This window comes from Mesocricetus auratus, unplaced genomic scaffold (assembly GCF_017639785.1).
Source record: "Mesocricetus auratus isolate SY011 unplaced genomic scaffold, BCM_Maur_2.0 Super-Scaffold_100029, whole genome shotgun sequence".
NCBI classification, from domain to species: Eukaryota; Metazoa; Chordata; class Mammalia; order Rodentia; family Cricetidae; genus Mesocricetus; species Mesocricetus auratus.
In genome coordinates, this window is record NW_024429210.1 from 13342043 (window position 1) to 13365343 (window position 23301).

Below are 23301 nucleotides of genomic sequence, written 5' to 3' on the forward strand. Positions count from 1 at the left end.
TTTCGAACCTGGTACCCATTGGGTCCAGAAGAGGGACAGAATTCCTTTGTACTGGAGTTGTAGATGATTGTAAGCCCTTAACCTTTAAGCCATCTCTCCAGCCCCATCCTTAAAGATTTAACATACTTGCTTCCCTAAATACCCTCATATAATACAATATAATCGATAAAATAAGTGATTATATTTTCTTATGCTGTTTCCAATGGCACATACCTTCTTAAATATGATTTGTTTGTTTGTTTTTTTGTTTTGTTTTGTTTTATTGAGACAGGATTTCTCTGTGTAACAGTCCTGGCTGTCCTGGAACTCCCCTTGCAGACCAGACTGGCCTCGAACTCACAGAGATCCACCTGCCTCTGCGTCCCAAGTGCTGGGATTAAAGACATGCACCACCACCACCAGGCTTAAACATGTGATTTTTATATTGTTTTGTTTTTAACTTTTGTGTGGCATTAGTTTACATACAGATCCAACCTTATTCCCTTTTCTTTGAAGGATACTTGTTTCATATTTTATTTTCCTTCCCTGTATGTAATATCATTCCTGGTTGTTTTGTTTCTTCCTGTTGTAAACTACCCTTTATTAGGTTAAACTGTTATTCATTGATGGCATAGTGAGTTTAGAATCTCTTACCCAGAAAGAATAGCATAATTTCTCACTCAGAATTAGATAGCTTGTAATGTAAGATGGAAAATATGTTCAATTAGTACCAGAAAGTTCAGTGGTAAGGATGGAAACAGATGAGTGTCACAGGCTGAAGATATCATGATAGAATTTATTTTTAGTCAGTTTGTTTGCATCATGATTCATATAAATAGCATTTAACCTAGTTACTGTGATAGCCAGAGTTACATAAACAGTGTTAAGAGTTGACTGAGTTAAATGCCAGTCTCCTGGAGTTGGTTTCTGTTCTTGATGCCAGTCAGATATAATCATCTTTTGTTGTTGTTGTTGTTCTTGTTAGAACTCGGCTATTAGAAATTTTCACAAAATTCTGTTGTAAAATTTTGCCAAGAAAAAGATAAAGCTATACAGTTTACTTCACTAATAAACTGGAAGCTCAACTTCACATTTATATAAATTCATGAAATCACAGCTAATGATTTCACTAAATATTAATTCCCATATTTTATCACTAACCATCAGTCTAGAGTGATCCTTCTAAATGTTGATACAGAGGTGTATCTCATAAGCAATGTTAATTCAAGGTGTTCAGAATCCTTAAGAGAAAGCAATTGAGATGCCTTTGAGGTTAAAACTATTTGCCTCTAAACCTGGTGAATAACCTCAGTCCACATTCCAAAAGGAAAGAATATCAGGTGTCCCCCTCCCCCAAAATAGATACATGTTTTTAAAAATATTTAAAACCAAATAAGGGTTTCTCATTTACTAAAGGAATAGAACAATGGGTAAGTATAGCCTGTTGCTATATGTACCTTTGAATTTAAAATGATAGTGTTTAAAACAGTATTAAGACTTTTATCTGTAGTATTGAATCTTTGTAAATTTTAATTTTAAAGGTCATACAGGTGTGTCCATATGCAGCTGCATTAACTCCGGGATAGTCATAAATACTGCCCAGCCCAAAGTCATGAGCATTGTTAAAACATGAGGTTTTTATTTGAGTAACTTGATTATGTGACTCTCAGATACTAGCTTTATAATGTCAAAGGTTAGACTAACAGGTGATAGTATATAATGTATTCAAATTTTAAGTAGATTTCATTACTGACTTTATGATAACTAGTTCCTTTAGTTGTGTAGTTAATCTAATGAATGTTCATTCAGAAGTGGGGAGCAGACACTGAGTGTTGAGATTGAGGGTCCTCATTGCCTCTTCTAGGCTGTGGAAGAGCTGTTCAACCTAATGCAGCTGTTTACAGCTCAGAGACCAGACATGCGAGAAGAGGAGTTAGACGACATTAAACACTTCAAGAAAACAACTATAAGCTGTTATTTACGTTGCTTAGATGGCCGTTCTTGTTGGACTACTTTAATAAGGTAAAAAGATAACTTTGTGATTTTTTTGGTGGGGAGATGGTTTTCCAAGTAAAAATACGGGACATTTCTACACTAAAAGAAAAATAATTTTTATTATTTACAACTAAAAACTTATTAAAAATTACCCTACCCTGAGTGAAATGACAGACTCTAGATATCCCCTATGTGGAAGGAATTGGCATTAGGGTGGGAGGATGGGGGGGGGGGATGCAGGAGGAGGGGAGGGAGAGGGAACTGGGATTAACATGTAAAACAAGCTATTTAAAATTAAAATAATAAAAAAATAAAAATTACTATTATATATATAGTAATATAGAGTCTGATGTAGCCTAAGTTGGCTTTTTACTTATACCATGTATCTGATGATGGCCTTGAACTTCTGCCCCTCATGCCTCCACCTTCCATGCTCTGGGATTACAGATGCACGCCATGTTACATACATTGTAGCGTTGGCGTCAAACCCAGGCCCCCTCGTGAATGTTAGCAGCCCCTCTGCCAGCTGAGCTACATCCGCCTCCTCCTCACCCTCCAATTCATAGATTCTTTGAGGTTACTGGCAAAACATTTCTGTACTTTCTTTTCCTTTGCTTTGTCTTATGTTTGTATATCTTTTATTAGAAGAAGATCTGAAGGGTTAAAGGGACCTTAATGTTTGAAGGTCATGTTTGTGACCATATATCAGACTGCCCAGTCTAGAGACCTCTAGAAACAGCTTTTGCATCTTGATGAGTCTGACTCTTAATAGCTCTTCCATTTTTCTATTTGGCTTTCTTATCTATAGGAATTGACAAAAATAATAGAACCATCTATGCAATTAATTGTTGCGAGCTGTAGACTGAATGACTTAGGAAAGAACTGTTGCAAATTATATTTTCTTTTCTCTATAAATAGAAATAAAATTCTGCCCAATGTATTACAGTGCTGAGAAGGCATGAAGAAGTGGGGGAGTAATCAGGACTCTTCAGTGGGCACACAATTTTATGTGTGCTTTCATGATTTCACTGTAACAATGAACTAATAAACCCAAGAGAAAATTCTTTTAGATTATCTCCTTCAGAAAGCTTTTGTATTTGAATCTTCCATAGTCCACAAAACGAAGTAAGCACTTTGGCCAAATCTGCTTAAAGGAACTCTCTTAAATGTTTGGCATTCATTTTGAACACATTATTTTCTACAGGTTGATTGTTTGCAGATTTTTCCATTTATGCTTTAGACTTTTGCTGTTTGTTGAGTAACAAAAGGAAGCATGCAGTAGAAGTAAAGGGTCTCCAGTTGTGTCGATAATGGCACTTTGCAAGTTTTGGGCACAGCATTAACTGAGGCAGTGTGGTCATAACCTATCCTTAGGGTTTTCAGGTTTGTTTTCCCCTCTCATGTTACCCTTTCTTCCCCAAGTTGATGAGTACTTTTGGAATATAGTATACTACTATACAGAACTTAAGAGTTGAAAAGATAAAACTCGCTGTTTAATAACTTGTTGTGCACCAGTGTTTTCCATTGTGTTTTAGGCCCCCTGGCATGTCAACTGCCATGTGGTTCTCTGGGAGAGCAATCAGGACCCTTCACCACTGAGTCACCTCTCCAGCTCAAGCTCATTATTAAAAAAAAAAAATCAGCATTGTGCATTGTTACACTGAAATTTAAAAATACTCTCATATGTACCTTTCTCTTGCTGTTGTGGATAAAGAATTGATTAGACATTGGTAGACACGTTTTCCTCTAAACTACATGGAAAGATTTTATTATTTTCTTTTTCAGGTTGAATATCCCTTAGTAGTATGCCCAGAGTGTTTAGAAGTAGAAATGTTACTGATTTCAGAGATTTTTTTTTTAACTTTAGAAAATTTGCATAAAGTTTACCATCTGGACAGCCATAATCTGGAAATCTAAAATGTCCCACAGCCGGGTGCCACCTGGGATTCCAGATTTGGGCTGCTCACTCAGTTCTGTATTGCTAAGAAATGGTGTGCATGCTTCTAATTCCACTTACGGTGGCCAAGGCAAAAGGAGGCTTGCCACAAATTGGAGGCTGGTCTGAGGTACATGACAAAATCTCTTAAAAAGTATAGAAACAAGTGGCTGGAGAGATGGAGCAATGGTTAAGAGCACTGGCTGCTCTTTGACAGGACCAAGGTTCAATTCCCAGCTCCCACATGGCAGCTCACAACAGTCTGCAACTCCAATCTCAGGGCATCTAGATTCGGCATACAGACATACATTCAGGCAAAACACCAATGCACATAAAATAAAAATTATAAATTATTTAAAAATTAAAAAACAAGCAACAGATGTTGAGAGGAAAGCCAGAAGCTCAAGGCAACATTACTTGTGTTTGCTACCTGCAGATTGTTCTGTCCTGTTCACACTGGACTTTCTCTGTTCTTCCAGTGCCTTCAGAGTCCTGTTAGAGTCTGATGAAGACAGACTTCTTGTAGTATTTAACCGAGGCTTAATCCTGATGACTGAGGTAAATATTATATTGCCTTTCCTTGTGAATGGGTGTCATTAAATACTCTTTCCAAGTCTTTTTGCTGTATATGTATAAAGAATGTCTGCTGAACTGTCTCACAGGTTACTCCTCACTTTATATTTATTTCACTTAGTAAATAAAAATGAAAATCATGATTTTTGATCAAGGTTCCACATTATTTCCCCAAAACATGCTTACTTGGTGGAACCAAAACAGAATGCCTTGAGACTTGCACAGGGCTGAAATCTGCAGACATTCTTTCCATGATTCTTAGTTCACAAGTGGAAGATGGTTTAAAGCTACCAGAAGTACATCATGCTCTTTAGTTTTATCCTGACGATAAGGTAAAGTTGTTCATATAGAAAGTACTGCAGAAATTAAGATGCACTGTTGGTTTTTGTTAATAGTGTTATAGAGTAGGAACAAAATAAGAAACTAAACTTTGAAGAATTTGGACTTGGCAGTGGTAAGTGGGAAAATACTCAAATAAATGACTTCCTGAGCCCAGAGGCAAGAAAGTTTGGGCTTTGAGTATTGAAATGTTTACTCTATGCTAAGTATTGCATTAGGCAATGGAATATAGCAAAAGAGATACAATTCCTATCCTTCCAGTTTACAGGTTAAATAAGTGCAATAACAGCCTTCATACTGAGGACTACCACAGAACCTAGACTCAGATTTTTCAACTTTGAATAATGTATGAACTATATAAACTGACTTGGGAGGATTAAAGGAAGGAATGCTTTCTTATATGGTAAAGTAGAAAAAAGAACTAAAGACTTAATGTTTCCACTCCCTTTGTACACAGACCCTGAAAAGGTAGCTAAGAAAGCTACCTTGTGTCTCTAGTTCTGGTCGTTGCTTGTTTCTTTCTCATTTCTAAGACTGCAGTCTTAGGACAAATCAGATTTATTTTTGGTTTTTTTGAAATATGGTTACTCTGTGTAGCCTTGGCTGGTCTTGAACTCACAGAGATCTGCCTGCCACTGCCTCCCGAGTGCTGGGATTAAAGGTGTGCACCACCACTGCACAGCATAAATCAGAAATTATATATGTGATTAAACAAACTATTCACATTAAAATGTTTGCATAAAATACAGCTCTGAAGATAAGGACTGTGCCTTTACTTTAAAAAGGACAGGAGTTTAAGAAAATGGTTCAGTAAACGTGTTGGTATGCAAGTCTGAGGACCTGGTTGCTAGCACCTGCAACAAAAGCCAGGCAGCATGCCTCTAACCCCAGCTCTGAGGGCATGATGACAAGAGGATCCTTGGAGTTTGCTGTTTAAGCTGTCTAGTTCAACATGCAAATTCCAGGTTCAGTGAGAGACCTTGTCAAAAAGAGAAAAGAAAAAAGAAGGTGCAGTGTTGAGTGAAGCCTTCCTGCCAGCCTGGTTCCAGAGCCACATCAGCCCCAAATGAACACACAGGAGGCTATATTAATTATGAAGCTCTTGGCCGTTTGCTTGGTTTCTTACTGGCTATCTCTGACTTAAGTATTTACCTCATAATTGTAAGTCTAAGTATTTCTCTTACCAGAGGAAGGGTCCAGACCTTTTATTCCTCTGGAGGCTACATTGTGACACCCTGTGTTTCTCTTCAAAATCCTCCTTGACTCCTAGCCCTGCCTATCTTGCTCCCCTATTGGCCAACAGTGCTTTATTCAACAACCAATAAGAGACAGATTTACAGAATGGCATCTCCCATCATCTCCTCTTTTCGGTCTAAATAAAAAGAAAGATTTAACTTTAACATAGTCAAATTATATATAACAGAACAGTTACCAAGTAAGAACATAGTTAACAATATTTTGTCCATTAACATTAGTAATATTTAAAGAAAGTATCATCTATCCTATCTTTGTGAGTCTAAAGTTTTATATGTAACTTATCTTTTATCATAACTAAAGAAAACTATGATTATAACTATCTGCCTTCAACTCCATCAAAGACCTCAGAAGGATAATATGTAAACACTAGAATTGACAGAGACATCTTGCTACCTGGATAGTCACCTGAAATTCCTCTGTAATTTTGGGGCATCCATCTTCAGTCCATAGGACACTGTGTGTCTGGAAGACTTCTCAGCAAAGCAGGAAATTTCAAACTGTCCATCTGCATTGGCAGTCCATCATTCATTTTTCTGTGTCCTGCAGAAAGTCTCGTAGACTCTAACATGAAGCAGGAACCCTGAAGGACTGTTTGAGTTCAGCAGTCACTTTCCTGTGGGTCCTACATGTCCAGTTTATATACAGCAACAGTCAAGCAGTCTAGGCAAGAGCAGTTTCTTGCCCAAATGGCTAATCTTGCCAAGTTGAAAGTAAACTCCATAACGAGTTTCTTCGATGTCCATCTTCCTCTCAGACATAATTGGTTATGCTAGGAGCAGACATTTCTCATTGTCAAGAAAAACCCTAAACCATTTTAAATGCCATTTTCTGAAGGTCTTTGAAAGGTTTGACGACTGTCTATCTATCTCAAATATACCTCTGTATATCTAGAAAACCTAACTTACCTAACTATAAGTTCTGACTATTATAGGTAACTATCTATAATCTGTACTTAATTATGCATTATGTTTTAAAAGATCAATATAAACACAATACTTAATCAGAAGAAGAAATATATACATCACAAAATTGACCTTGAATTTGTCTCAATAAATGAAAAACCATACCAATACAAAGTACTCATTTCCATATCATAATCCCCTTTTTCCTTCAAAAAGAGATTGGTTGTGATCATTAACCAATTAGAAGCAACCCCATTCAAATGAAAACAAAGATTTATAAACAATATGGGAATTTGGATGTCACTCATTCCAAACTTCTTCCTGCTGGATGGGGGTGCTGTTCATACCATGGGGATAATGACAAAACTCAGAAACCTTGGCCAAGTCCTTCTTTTTTGTAGTCCTTAAGGCTGAATCCTCTCAGCTGTTTCAGGTGCTGGATCACCTGGGCCACTGCTTCCGGGGGCGTCTAAACCATAGTAGTCTGGAAGGAATCCACAGCTTTCCATTTTCGGTGGAAACACAAACAAAAGCTCTTTTCCCAAATAACCAATCCTTATATTTAAAGTTAGAAATCAAAGCATTTTTAAAATATAAGTTGGATTAATTCAGCAGCATTTATAATCAAGTGTTGATCCTTGCTTAGCCACTAAACAACTGAACAACACAATAGCATACAGTATCCAGATTCTCTCTGTATTTTCCATCTTTGCGTGGCTTATTTATTCATCTATTATTACTCTATTTCTTTTACTTTTATTTATTTCTCTGAGACAGGGTTTCTCTCGAAATCTGCCTGCTTTTGCCTCTGGAGCAGATCCTACTGGCGTGCACCACCATAGCCGGCTTCTCTATTTATTTACTACTATGCCATTTCTTTTTCTCTCTCAATCCTGCATATATTTTTAAACACACTGTAAACCTTTAGAGGTTTTTCTTCATCTGAATCTGACTTTACTGTAAATCTTTATGGTTTTCTGGACATGTGTCTTATTTGCTAAAAACCATGGCTGTTTAAACTGAAGTTTTTCCAAGATGGCAGACGTAAGCGTGACTCCAGCTCAAAATCCTCAGTCTATGCTGACATGCAGCAAAAGCTGCCGGCTTGGAGATGTGGTCACTGCCACTTCCAGCTGTATGTACACAATTGTTAGCAGAACCTCGTAAAAGAACCTTGCTGGTTGTTTTTTTGTTTTTTGTTTTTTTAATGAAGACTCCCTTAAGCAAGCCGTGTGAGTCTCTGCTTGTCGCTAGCAAACAGAGCCCACCTGAGAAAAATGCTGCTACCAAGAAGCTGTGTTTCTCTCTGTTCTTTTGTTTCTAAAATTTCTTTTAAGCTCTTGTCATTTTACGTGGAAATTCAATCCCAGTTCTGACACCATATGTAGAGTGCAGCCTTCCCTGCCATCCTGGTTCCAGAGCCGCATCAGCCCCAAATAAACACACAGGAGGCTATATTAATTATGAAGCTGTTGGCCTTGCTTGTTTCTTACTGGCTATCTATCTCTGACTTAAGTATTTGCCTCATAATTGTAAATCTAAGTATTTCTCTTACCAGAGGAAGGGTCTGGACCGTTTATTCCTCTGGAGGCTACCTTGTGACTCCCTGTGTTTCTCTTTCCCAGAATCCTCCTTGACTCCTTATCCCACCTATCTTGCTTCCCTATTGGCCAACAGTGCTTTATTCAACAACCAATAAGAGACAGATTTGCAGAATGGCATCTCCCATCAGTGCAGGATTATGGGGATGGCTAGTAGGTAAAGGTAATTTTCCACAAGCTTGACAATCTGAGTTTGATCAGTAAGGACCCACATAATGGAAGGAGAACACCATGCTGTGCAAATTGTCCTTTAAACTTCACAGGTATACTGGGGTGTGCTTGTGCTGCCCCCCAAATTTTCCAAGATTTTCTATGTAAAGATGAAAAATGATTGAGGATCACATCCAACATCCACACATGCGTGCATGTACACATACAGAGTAGCTAAATGGGGCAGTTTGATTTAGAAAACAAGTAACACTTGTGTGTATACACAGTCTAAGTCTAGAAACACCTTTAGAACATTGTGTCTAAAGTAGAAATGAAATTAAGAGTTTTTAAATTTTTATTCTCTAAATCACTTGTAGTCTTTCAACACACTGCACATGATGTATCATGAAGCTACAGCTTGCCATGTGACTGGAGACTTAGTAGAACTTCTGTCAATATTCCTTTCAGTCTTGAAGTCTACACGCCCATATCTTCAGAGAAAAGGTTTGTCATTTAACTTTTTTTGTTACCATTTTGCTACCATTAAAGAGAGCTTTTTGGTTTTTGTTTGTCTTACTGGTTTCTTTGCTGATAGTTCCTGAACTAGGTAATAATGGGTAATGTTTATCATGCCCTCGTAATGTAAAAGTGGAATATTCTTACATATTTTATTTATACCTGCTAGAAAACAATAGGCAAGCATCTTATAAGAATCAAGATTTAGCCGGGCATTGGTGGCAGTACCTTTTATCCCAGCACTCTGGAGGCAGAGGCAGGTGGATCTCTGTGAATATGAGGCCAGCCTGATCTACAGAGCAAGTTCCAGGACAGCCTCCTAAATGATACAAAGAATCTCTGTCTTGAAAAAAAAAAAAAAAAAAAGGTCAAGATCTAGGCTTATTTCCAGGCACTGTAACAAGTGGGATTCTTTTAAGCCTTCATATCTCAGATTAGGTCATTTTTTTTTATTTCAGTAGAAATAAGTGTAAAAATTACTATGATTCTAGAAAGTACAATATATTAAGATGTTAACATGTTTAGCACATACCTATAATCCTTACCCTCAGGGGGGGTGACCCTGGAGGATTGAAAATCCCAAGCCGGCCTGGGCTATATTTAGCAAAACCCGATCTCTCCTCTACTCACCACCCAGGGTGAGGTGGGGGCGAGATTGGTTTAGTATAGCACTCTCATAATCTCATGAAATTAACAATTTAGCTTTAATCAAAAATGTTTTTATGTAATTAATTTGAAACTGGCAGTATTAGTATCACAACAGAAAGAAAATTTGAGGAACTGTGACCATTTAAAAGCCAATTTAATTATGCTTTTCTCTTGGCAGATGTGAAACAAGCATTAATCCAGTGGCAGGAAAGAATTGAATTTGCCCATAAACTTCTAACCCTTCTCAACTCCTACAGCCCTCCAGAACTAAGAAATGCTTGCATAGGTAAGCTGCTTGAAAAAGAAAAGGTTTAGGTTACATATATAGTGTTTGGAAGTGATCCTAGTCTGTGTTACACAGAATAGCAGGTCCTAAAAATAACAAGTTGTTTCTTAAGTTGCTAGTGTTAACGTGTTTTGTAGGCAGAATATCTGGATTTTTTTCAGTTGTTTGTAGGTTTCTTGCAACTCTAAATAATCTTCTGCTTCTGTATAAACAATGTAGAATCATGTCAATATTTGCAAGGTAGATCTCACAGTGTAAAAATAGGGTTAGTTGCTTCACTGTGGGTCTTTGACCTTAAAAACATTTCTCAGAAACTGTTTGTAGACTCTTGTGCATAACACTTTTGTGACTGGTTATTTATAGAATGATAATATATAGCTGTCAAAAGAATCTTCCATTTTAAATGTAAAGTTTGTTACTACCTTAGGAACCACTTGAAGTAGTGAGTGTTACAGATTGTTAACTATTTGTAATTTCTCAAAATAGCATAAATAACTAGTTACCCATCATGAGATTTTTTTTATAAGATTTACTTACTTACGTATACAGTGTTCTGCCTGCATGTATATGTATGCTTGCACACCAGAAGAGGGCATCAGATCTCATTACAAATGGTTGTGAGCCACCGTGTGGTTGCTAGGAATTGAACTTAGGACCTCTGGAAGAGCAGCCAGTGCTCCTAAATCTCTGAGCCATCTCTCCAGTCCAAGATTTACTCTTGTGTGATTAGTGAGTGAAGATCATTGAAGCCAATATCATAAAACTTTAATTGTGGACTGCAGATTATTAGCTATCTCGTCCATCCAAACTGTTGTAAATAATCAGGGTGTATTGCTGTTTGAGTAGACTGTGCCAACAAGTAAGCAGGGAGAATGGGGAGAACTATAGTGATAGTGTTTAAATTGTCTTAAGTAAAGGTCCAGAGTTGGGCATTAGGCAGTTTCTCCCTTTGTTAGGCACTAGGTGTGTAGTACCCAGCACACTACAACCTCAACAGGATTTGTGAATTGAGAAGTGATTGGTAAATCTAACCCAGTGTTGTAATTACTCTAAATCATTTTCATTTTCAGATGTACTCAAGGAACTTGTACTTTTGAGCCCCCATGATTTTCTTCATACTCTGGTTCCCTTCCTACAACACAACCATTGTACTTACCATCACAGTAATATACCAAGTAAGTATCTATCTAACATAATACTTGAATATGGTTGGCATGTAATCATTCTGCACACTGAAGCTTAGAGATATATTTTTTCCATTTATTCTTATTGTACACTTTTAATGTCTTAGTGTCTCTTGGACCTTATTTCCCTTGTCGAGAAAATATCAAGCTAATAGGAGGGAAAAGCAATATTCGGCCTCCGCGCCCTGAACTCAATATGTGCCTCTTGCCCACAATGGTGGAAACCAGTAAGGTATGTTGGGATGCCAGGAAAACCGTATTTCTATAGTACAAGGTAATCTGAGATCCCCTGGAGGTTGAGTCTGTTAGATTTATGTAACGTTTCATGAATCCTAATATTAGATTCATTTGGATTTTTCCTTTAAGTGCTCTGAAATGTTGATATTTGCAAAATCAACAGTAAGCACAAGTTGTTAAGATTTTTTTTCTTCTAAAAAACAGCTTAATAGTAAACCTTAGTTTGTTACTAGGCTAAATTATAGTGTGTCCTTCATCTAAATCTACAAAGCCAAATTAGGTACGTGGAATGTTTTCAATTTGGCCATATAATCAAGGCCTCTTTTATTGACCCTATAATCATATTCTCCTTAACCTACCCATAATGTCACTGTTTGATAGATTTATCATCTGGTTCCTGTTCTCTAATGCTTATTCTAAAATAGTGTCAATCTTAAGTTATAGAGACAAGCTATATTAACACAAGATATCTTAGTTTTCACATTTTTCAAAAAACATTGTTTCTCCTTTAGCTTTCTTCACTCACACTTTATCCACACTCTCTCTTGTCTACTACTTTTGGATCTTAAGTATATTTGGGCAATTGTCCATGATAAAACATTAAAAATAATTAACGTTATAGTTACCCTTACAGAAATACCCTCAAATCTTTCAAAAATCAAATATAACTCATTCTTCTTGATGATATGTTTATAAAGTGTCACATGCTAAAATTTCAGTACTTTTCCTCTATTAAAGTATATAGGAATGATGGGTAATTATAATTGATAGCATTTGCACACTGACAACAAATCTAGGACAACTATGATCTTAATAACACTAGAAATTTGGAATTTAAAACTAGATTCTTATAGAAGGTAAAGATTTAATTAGCTTTTTACTTAATCTTATTACATTTGCACAAAATATGCTCTTTATTATACAATTTAAGTGCAACCATTTTATCATCTTTAACCTTCAGGGCAAAGATGACGTTTATGATCGTATGCTGCTAGACTACTTCTTTTCTTATCATCAGTTCATCCATCTATTATGCCGAGTTGCAATCAACTGTGAAAAATTTACTGAAACATTAGTTAAGCTGAGTAAGTATAAAAGATGAGCAGTAAATTCCACTGAATTATTTTAAGCCCCTAGCCATTCAGGAAGGGGAAAAATATATGACAATCCCTTTATTTTTTTCTTTTTTAAAGTGAATGTTTAAAAATATTAATTAGTATTCTTGGGAATATCTTAATTTTTATTAAGAAAACACCAACTTACTGGTTTCCATTGAATAGTTCTACTCAGAGTTTCAGCTGGCCTGTTAAGGATCATGGAGCAGGCCTGATGATCACTTTGTACACAGAAGCCTAAGTCCACCATCTGCACAACAGAACTAAAAACAAACTACCTTGCTTAGGGAGAAAAGTTTAGAGACAGACATGACTTCCCTGACCCTTATATTGAGGGTGAGTTGAAATCTTCAGTGCCAGGTATACTTTGGAGCTGACGGTGCCACAAAAGCTGAGTGGGCTTGCAGTGTGAAACAGGTGCATAGATGAGTAACTAGGAGGTAAGTCTCATAAAATGAGAAGACACTTTTAAAAGGGCTACCATGAGCAACAGAACAAAATCATTCAGTGAGCTATATAGAGGGAGAACAATTTAAAAGGATGTTTAATACCTCTTTCCAAGCTCTGGACCTAGAAATTCTGAGGTTCTATATGTCCTGCCTTCTAATTTTATCAAGGATGGACCAGGATCCTCTCCAGTCTCTATAGCTTCATTTCAGAGTGGAAAGTAATACTTATGAAAAGTACCACTTATGATACTACCACTTAGATCAAGAAATAGACTATTTTCATGCCCCAGAATTCCTCTTTGTGTTCCATGTCAGCCACAATTCCCTTTCTTATGGAAAAGATTTGGACCCTTTCTAGGTAGGGTAAAAGATAAGATCCAGCCTTAGATTTCATTATCCATGAAGAAGGACAGCTGTTAGGAATAACTCCTTCAGAAAAGTCATCTTATTGGTAAGTGATTAGCATATCTTCAGATTTGAAGGGCTGTTCCTTCATTAGTTGATCATACCTACTTATCTATGGATGATGCCAAAATATGGGGAGGTAAGGATATCCGCAGATTGTCTGTTTCAGAATTTCGCATCTGGGTTGTGGCGCTTGGTAAACGTCTGAAACTTTAGCAGTAACAATGGTCAGGTGTAAAACAATACTCAGAAGTTCTGATAGTATAGCCTTTGTGCTCAGATAAGATGTGTTTCCAAAGATGCTGACCTTTGGAGAACTTCCAGGTAATTATGTTTATATAATTTATAACAAAATATGTGAAGAGCTGCTCTTGATACTTGGGCAACTTTGACCGAGTAATGCATGTTCTATGGTTTTTGAGTGTCTTTTCATCAACACAACTATGTACATTCATGGAAACTAAGAATGGAGAAGGAGCCAGGCGGTGGCACCTTTAATCCTGAGTGATGACTCAGGGAGGCAGAGGCAGGTGGATCTCTGTGAGTTTGAGGCCAGCCTGGTTTACAGAGTAAGTTCCAGAACAGGCTCCAACGCTACACAGAGAAGCCCTGTCTTGAAAAACAAAAACAAAAAACGAAACAAAAACCAAGACTGGAGGAGGGAAGCTGGATGTGGTAGATGATGCCTGAATCCCCATGTTTGTAATCTCAACAGCAGGGGCTGTGACAGGAAGATGGCCAGACATTCAAGGTCTGCCTGGGCTACAGAGTGGAACTGTCTACAAAAAATAAGTAAAAGGCAAAGAAAGGACACACTTGACATCACATGTCAAATCTACGTCACTCATAACTATGAAGCACTGTTGATTCTGCCTTACTTAGTTTTTTGTATCTACACACTTTTATGGAATGTTCTATATAGTGATGTGCATATTCTCAACTGTGCTATTATCCGTAGTATGATAGTTACTAACAACGTTGGAAGGGTTAAGAATTCAAATGTGACAAGAGGAACTATTTTAAGTAATTCCAGCCAAACTAATTTTAAATGAGCCAAATGGTAGCTTTTAGGACAAAACTAGATACATACCCAAACCACAAAGAAAAAAATTGAAAGTTTATTGGTCCATTCCTGGCTAATGTGGAAAATTGGATATCCTCTTAGTAATTTAGACAGACTTAAAAGCAATAGTATATAGAAAAATTATACTCCAGAGTTTGACTTTAATTCTTATAGCTGAGACAACTGTTTCCAAGAAAGGCACCTAGGAAAGGGCTGTAGAAAACAAAACTCGCATTAATGACAGCAGGGGTGAGGAGAGTTAGTAATTTTGATTTGTATGACTCTTTCAAGAAAAAATGAAAAGGGGCGAGTTTAAACTGAGCCTTTGAAGCTAGATAGTCTAAAGTTCAGAAAATTAAAATATTACCATACCTAAGATTTGTCTTAAAACCTGTGTTGGATTGCAAATTATTGCCAGTTTTAAAGTATTGTTGTTTTTATATTGGCAACTGAACAAAACTGTTCATGCCTGTGATCCCAGCACTCCTGCTAAGGGAAGAGAATTGGGTGTTCCCTGCCAGCTTGGCTACACAGAAACCCATCAACAAAAAACAAAATTATCACTTGGATCCCTATACACCACCACAATTTCATTCATCTCTTTGTCCTTTTTCATTTTGTAAATATATTGTTTCTCTCTTTTCACAAAAGTAAACTAGAATGATCCAAACAATGGGAAAAAGACCAAACAAACACACATGTAGTAGATATTAAAGATAATACCCAATTAGGAGACTAGAGGTGGTATTAGCAGCATGGAGGCCTATTCCCTTGGAAGGTAAGGCAAAAAGATGAAGAGCTCATCTTCATCACATTTTAGTTTGATGCCAACCTAGGCTGCTTGAGACCTTGCCCTTACTTTCTCCAGGGATGAGTGGGGTGGAGATGCATAGGAAAGGACCCCAGCAGCGTCTCAAAAGCAATGCGCTTTCACCACACGTGTGTACAGCATGCATACAGATACACACAGAAACTGGCCATATTTAGCAAGGAATAAAAACCAAGAATAAACTTTTTTTGGTTGGATAACAGAGATTATTAATAGTTGTGAAAACATAATAAATCATGAAGCAAAATACAAACATCATGAATTACAATACAAACTAGCAGCCTAGCATGGTGGTATATATGCTTCTAATCCCAGAAGACCTCCATGAGTCACAACTACATGGTGAGGCAATGTCTCAAAAAAAAAAAAAAACCACAAAGTAGCTAATGAGAAAAGGACTGAATAGATAAATAGCTATCAAAGCACAAAATGGTTTTAGGCTTTGGTAAAATGGAAACTAATGAAAAGCAGGACATGAATAGTTATGTCGTTCACACAACAAAAGTGTTTGTTAACCATATGAGAAGTTGTCCGCACTCATTAATGAAAAATGAAGCAATATTTATCCTAGGGTGGGGAGGGTGGACACATTTGGGCTATACCCATTTTTTCAGACACTGAGAAAAGAAGTGAATGGAATGCTATCACTTTTGGGAGGCAATTTGGCATTCTCAGTTAAAACCTAGCATATTCTTTCTTATGGTCTGAGCATAGCAGAAATTTACTCTATTCTACTCATAATAATATAGGGCAACATACAGAGGGTGTTTATTTTCACGTCACTCACAGTGTGGAAGTGAAAACAGTGTTCATCAATAAGAGCATATTTTAGTTGGTCATTTCATTTGTATTATACATTCTTCAAAACAAACAAGATAATATCCCTGGAGTTATATGGGGAAGAAAAACAACCCAGAAAATAGACTTGAAGGTATGTAGCTCAGGGACCTAGCAGTGAACCCAAGTAGTGGGTTCAATCCCCAGCACTCAGGTTGAACAAGTAACACAAAGGGTATAACCACATTCTTTGAAAGGAGTGGAGTATCACCCTTAGTAACAGGCAGAAGGCTAAGCGTGGTTGTTTAATCCCAGCATTTGAAAAACAGTGACAGAGTTCAAAACCAGCTTAGTCTACATAGTGAGTTCCTGGACAGTCAGAGTTACACAGTGAGACCCTGTTTCAAAACACATAGACAATACAAGTGAATAATATCATTGCAAAAGGATGAAAGTCTAAGTTAAATAGATATCTGTAAGGGTGAAATTATTAATAATGACCATATACTTTTTTATTTGTTTTGATATATGGTATCTCTATATACCCAACTCCTTACACTGTAGACCAGACTGGCCTCTAACTTGGGGATCTGCTTTCCATTGCTTCCTTAGTGTAGATGTTAAAGGGATTCTTGACTTTTTATAGTCGTGTAGAAAATGGTATTGGCAAACTATAATTAATCCCTTTTTAGGTCCTAGTGTTTATGAACAAAATAAATAATAGGATGCTTATATAAAAGTTAAATCTTTAAGTTCCATCATCATTTATATTTTCACTTTGAGTGATAAAACAAGGATCTTGTACTTTTAGTATTTCACATTATTTATGAAAATTTGTTGAATATGTTAAAGAAAAAATTCTTCACAAGTAACATACTTAAAAAAACATAACAAACTATTTCAGGGTCTCACTGTGTAGCTCTGGCTATCAACAAACTCACAGTGTAGACCAGACAGACCTCTCAGAGATCCACCTGCTGCTGCTGCAATTACAGGAGTGTGTCATTACATGTAGCTTAAAACTGTTGAAAGGCCAGGTGTGCTGCTCCACACTTACTAAAGATTTATTTATTTTATTGTATGAATATAAATGTTTGCCTAGATATATCTGTGTACCTGGGTATTTCTGATGCCTGGGGGAGCCAGTAAACAGAGTCCTTGGGACTAGAGTTACAGGTGCTTGAGAGCCATCATGTTGATCTGGGGTCAAACCCAGGTCCTCTGTAAGAGCATCTAGTGCTCTGAGCTGCTGAGCCATCTCTCTAGCCTCTAAAGCTAATTCGACTGAATTAAACAAATATAAATCAATGGTGCAGAAAGCACACTCTGATTCCTGCTTCTCCTTTGGGTACAGTGTTATTGGCTTGAAAGGGCGAATGTATTTCAGACCACCCCTCACATCTAATGCAAATCCAAAGCTAACTTTATCAGACCACCAGGAACAAATCCATATGTGCTACACATGGTAATCACATGTAAAGAATCTTAAATTTTAAACTGCTTGCCAATTTGTTCACCTCTAGAGGGATTGACATGGATATTTGAATAGTACAGAGTCAGGCCATCACACTCTCGAAACCTACAAAGAGAGCTATAGTAGTTACTTAGTGGGTATGCAATTAGATATTGGTATTCATAGCCTAAGGCATTGTTATTGTTTCATAGTAGAACATTACTCATGGGCCTTTATCCACTAGCTGCTGCCACTGTTTCCTTAAGATAGTGATGGGTGGGAATAACACTACTATAGAAAACCAGTCAGAACTGTAACAACTCAGAAGAAACTGATGAAATGTCTTTATCGTCACAGCAATCATGGAAATACCAAATATTCTGAAATACCATTTCCCTACAAAAGCAACTTGAAAGGCGTTTATTTTACTGACAAACCACAGAGCAGCTTCTACAGTCTGAGGTGTTCCGACAGAATATAGTTATAGACATTTTGAGTAATGGGGCAGAATATGCACTTTGCTTAAGGATGTCGAAGTCACGGGACCCAAAAAAAAAGGGGGGGGGGACATGTTTTACAGAATCCAATGTATTGCAGATGTGCCATTCTGTTTACTGAGGGAAAGCCTAGACGTGCACCTGAGGCTGAAGAAAGTGGCTCTGCAGTTAGAAGTGCATACTGCTCTTGCAGAGGACTGGGGTTGGTTCCCAAAACCCACTACGTGGGTTAGCTCACAACCACCTGTAACTCCTGCTCCAGGAAATCTGATGCCCACTTCTGTGCTCTGGGCAGATGCACACAGACACACACAGTTGAAAGATAAAGAAGTATACCTGAGAGCTTGGTGACTGCCTCTTCATGTGCTTAGTACCCAATGAATGAGATAGGTATTGAGAAGGAGTACTAGGAGCTAAGAGAGTATTGGTCTCTCACTCATCCACAGTGCTTTTTGAAAAATGCAAGACAGTTCAGAAATCCTCACACTCTGGAGGAACAGCCTTCTATCCAGAGGAAACATCTTGAGAGGGAATTGAAAGGACTGGAAAGTGACTTCAGTTACCCCTGGTTGGCATAGTGTTGTATAGAGTTCACTGCTTGAGCAAGCTCAGGAAACTATCATTCTCAGATGGGCAATTTGATGAGGGATGTCCTTTTATATGTTTCTCCTATTGGTTGGTGAGTAAAGCTGTTACAGCCAATGGACAGGCAGGATGTAGCCAGGCAGGAAGTATGGGTGGGGCTACCAGACTAGGAGAATGCTGGGAAGAGGAACACAGAGAGTGAGTCACCATAGAGACTCCATGTAACTACCACTGGGAAGGTAGGACACCTGAGCATTCTCCAGCCAAGACTACGTGGAGATACATAGATTAATAGAAATGGGTTAATAATTAAGAGAGAGCTAGCCAATAAGCAGCCTGAGCCATCGACCAAACAGTTTATAATTAATATAAGCCTCTGTGTTTTTTTGGAACTAAACTGCTGCAGGACCAGGCAGGACAGAATCTTCAGTCTGTAGTATTACATAGTGCATCAAACTAATTTCCTCAATGCTGCACTGCTTAAAAGAAAGCTAACATGCTACAAGCCGTAGTGAATCTAAGAAAAGGAACAGGGCTGGGAAGTAGTTCAATGTAAGTACATCCCATTTAGCATGCCGAAGGCCCTGGGCTTGAACCCCTCTACAAAGTGTGACAGGGGAAGTAAACAGATAAATGTGAAGATCATAAAATGATACCAGAGGATTTGAGTAAATGTAGATTCCTGAGATTATAGGTGTTAGGATTAGTTAAGTGTGAGATACATGTAACAGGCTTTGAGATGAATTAGGAAATTCTCTGAGCCTAATATCTTCATTCAAGAAGAGAAAAGAAGTTGAGCATGGTGACACACATCTGTAATCGTAGCACTTACGAATTGGAGGCAAGGGCATCAGGACATCAAGGCCAACTTTGGTTACATGAGAACCCATCTCAGGAAAAAGAGCCCCCCCAAAAAAAATTAATGAAATGAAATAAGGATTAAAGTAATACTTTTCCAAGCTGTGAGATTTTAATGTGTTTATCTGACATACCTAATACAGTAGGTGCCAATAAATGTTCCTTTCCTTCTTATTTTAAAGGTAGTTTTATATCATAAGATATGTCTGCAGAGTTGGTTTGTTGTAGTGATTAATGCTGGCTTTGTGTAGCTGTTGAAAAGTAAGGATTATTTTACTTTGAGGAACAATCGTTGATGAAAGAAAAAGTTAGTAAAAACTTCAGTGGTAATACAGACTTGCCACGAGTTTATATCCGAACAGCAGTCTGAAGAGTGGCACTCTAGTAACAGGCTTTCCAGCCTAGGTCCAATGGTCTTTGGCTTTTTGTTGTTGTTTTAATGTTTTTTTCATCAACCCTTAAAAATGTAAGCTTCCAGTTCAATAGCTGTAATCCCACACTTGTGAGGCAGAGACAAAAGGATTGTGGGTTCTAAGACCAGCTTGGGCTATGTGTCAAGAGACCATGGTGTCAAAGTTAAATTAAAAGTAAAAAGTATTCCTAACTCACCCAACTGTAAACAGGTGGCATCAGACTTGGCCCAGGGGTCATATTTTTCCAACCCTTATTTCATAACTATAAAATCATTCCCACGGTGGTGGTGGTGGCAGTGGCGGTGGCTGCGCACGCCTTTAATCCTAGCACTCGAGAGGCAGAGGCAGAGGCAGGCAGATCTCTGTGAGTTCAAGGCCAGCCTGATCTACAGAGTGAGTTCCAGGACAGCTAGGGCTGTTCCACAAAGTAACCCTGTCTTGAAAAAGGAAGGGGCGGGCATTCCCTGTAGCTATAGATTGATGGCTTGCCTGTTTATGTGTGATGTGATAGATCAATGCTTCCAACCTTATTCAGATTAGGTCAGAATAAACGAAGGATGAGAATTATCTTGTCTTTGCTGGGAACTAATAGGTTTAATTCTGAAAGAGATCCCAAAGTATATGATTTGCTGTTTAAAGATCTCAAAGCCTATAGCTAGCAAACTATAACCCACCTACTAGTAGTTCCTAAAAAGCCAGTGCTGCCTACCGCAAGTTCATTTCATACTTATATACTAAGAAAATTAGAATATAGTATTTTATGACACATGACAGTTATGATTCAAATTTTAATATTTGTTAAGTTTTACTTGTATCCAATCATCCTTGGTCATTTGCTTCTGTCTCTGCCACTTTGGCATTGCTGTCACAGCCTTGACCAGCTACAGTGGGCATCAGATGGCCACAAGGCCTATACTTACTGTTTGCTCAACTCCCAGCTCAGCCCATACTTTTTGTTTTACAGGCAGATAGCTTATATTCTGTTTCTCCTCTGTTGTCTTATTTTCCTGAATGTAGAGAGATGTACAAGTAGGACATTTATGGAGGAAGCTGACATTGCAGCTTCTGTAAGAGAGGGAAGGAGGAACACAATGAAAATGTACTTGCCATCTGGAAGAGGTTAGAGATTTCAGAACATGGGCTCACTGGTTAAGTGCTTATCTAGCCTATGTGTCTGCGCACCTGGTTTCCAACCCCAGGAAAGTGCACACACAAGTGCACAGAGCAGTGCTAGCAGCATTGACAGTCCCAAATCTGGTCTGCCCACAAGATCCTTAGGACAAGCAAGAAGACAGTAGTAGACGCAGCAGTGTTTACTTCAGTAACACAGAAAACACAAGGAGAAGAAACGGAGTGCTTTAGAATGTAGCTCTCACCGCCTCTCCCACCTTTCTGAAATGTAGCAATCCTGGGAAGTTTTCTAATGCCCAAGAAAACTTTGAAACCCCTTACAGTTACTTTACTCTTCCCAGAAAAGTTCCAGTACTGAAAAATAGGGAGCTGGCTGAAGTTGTCTTAGATCCTTCTGGGAATGAAATGTAGGGTATATAAATAAATTCACAATTGCACATTATCAATTTCTGCACTACTTAAAACACTGCAATGAGTTCTCTTGTGCTGTATGTTTGATAATAATACAGAGAAGATGCATTTGAAACCAGAGATAGCTAACAGTATTGTACCTGCAGTTCAGTAGCTCAGCAGTATATCTTATAACCTACTCTGATTTTTTTCTTTGAAACATTAGGTGTCCTGGTTGCCTATGAAGGCTTGCCCCTTCATCTTGCACTGTTCCCCAAACTTTGGACTGAGCTATGCCAGACTCAGGTAAAGCAAGTGGTCTTTACATGATCTCTGATTTCATCCAACCATATACCCGGGAATTTTTAGAACAACCAGTTGAAAACTAATTGACCAGAAATTGGGAATGTTGTAGAATTAAGGGATGTACTGCCTGCTGGAATTTTATTCCAACTCAAGCTCAAATAAGCTGTTTATGATGGATTTCTTATCCATGGCTCACTAGCAGCAGTTTCTGGTAAAGTCTGAAACCCAGAGACAGTAGAGGAAGCAAGCTCATGGCCTCCCAGCTCTCTCCCAATGGTCCTTTCCTCTTTACACTGATATCTCTAGCAGAAACTGTGCTGCTTGGTCTTCAACTCTGCCTATGTTTTCTCCCATCAGTCTCACCAAGACAGGACAGTTTTAGCTAAAACCAAATAGAACAGGGAAAGGCTCCCTCACCCATTTGAAATTTCAGAGAGTTACCCCCAGCCAGGTATAGTAATGCATGTCTGTAACTGCAACCCAAGTATATGCTGGAGTAGAAGGATAGCCACAAATTCAAAGCCAGCCTGGGCTATATAACAGGGCCCTTCTTAAAAATAAAATAGTAAGTGATGAAAATCTTTAAAGCCAGCACATCAGCACCTAAGTATTGCTTGTAAAAATGCTGACGAATTTGTGAAGAGGGAAGCCAGACTAGTCTAACCTTCAGTTTGTCTCAGTACTTGGATATGGCCTAGAGAAAGGGTCCCCACATATCAACTATTTGATTTCCTTCTGGTTGCCTCTTCCCATGTTCACCATGCTGTACCATAATGGTTATTTCCTGCCCCAGACCATAAGACTGTCTGTTCCTTTAAAAAATGTTAGTTTTCTATAGTACTCATTATTGCTGAACAAAAGTTTCTAAACTGTTACTACAAACACAAAACACATTTTGCTTGTCTTCCTGTAGCAGATTGCTACAGTTCCACCTATCACTGAAAGGGTTCAAGTCCCCAGCTGCTAACTACAATGTTCCTTTTCCCCACTTTAGTCCTCCATGTCCAAAAACTGCATCAAGCTTCTGTGTGAAGACCCTGTTTTTGCAGAGTATATTAAATGTATCCTGATGGATGAAAGAACTTTTCTAAATAACAATATTGTCTATACATTCATGACACATTTCCTTCTAAAGGTATGTATGTACTTCTTCTGAAATGTCACTTCTGCTTTATTAATGTGTGATTATGTTGGTCTTGAATGTTAAGACTTATTTTGCATATGCACGAATGCACAGACATGTGTTCTTTTCCAGGTTCAAAGTCAAGTGTTTTCAGAAGCAAACTGTGCCAGTTTGATCAGCACCCTTATCACAAACTTGATAAATCAATATCAAAACTTACAATCTGATTTCACCAACCGAGTTGAAATTTCAAAAGCAAGTGCTTCTTTAAATGGGGTAAGAACTGTGCCATAAATTCAAAACT

General features: G+C 37.9%; 1 protein-coding gene across 2 annotated transcripts in view; it reads left to right on the forward strand.

Annotated features, from left to right (window-relative positions):
* Positions 1 to 23301, forward strand: part of Usp34 (ubiquitin specific peptidase 34) — a 178529-nt gene that overhangs the window by 152871 nt on the left and 2357 nt on the right. For both annotated transcript variants that reach the window (XM_040733172.1, XM_040733173.1), the window contains exons 69-78: positions 1844 to 2001; positions 4390 to 4468; positions 9110 to 9236; positions 10075 to 10182; positions 11253 to 11357; positions 11474 to 11598; positions 12565 to 12688; positions 21795 to 21874; positions 22869 to 23009; positions 23130 to 23273. In XM_040733172.1, the coding sequence (XP_040589106.1) occupies positions 1844 to 2001; positions 4390 to 4468; positions 9110 to 9236; positions 10075 to 10182; positions 11253 to 11357; positions 11474 to 11598; positions 12565 to 12688; positions 21795 to 21874; positions 22869 to 23009; positions 23130 to 23273 (1191 nt within the window). The remainder of the gene's footprint in view (positions 1 to 1843; positions 2002 to 4389; positions 4469 to 9109; positions 9237 to 10074; positions 10183 to 11252; positions 11358 to 11473; positions 11599 to 12564; positions 12689 to 21794; positions 21875 to 22868; positions 23010 to 23129; positions 23274 to 23301) is intronic.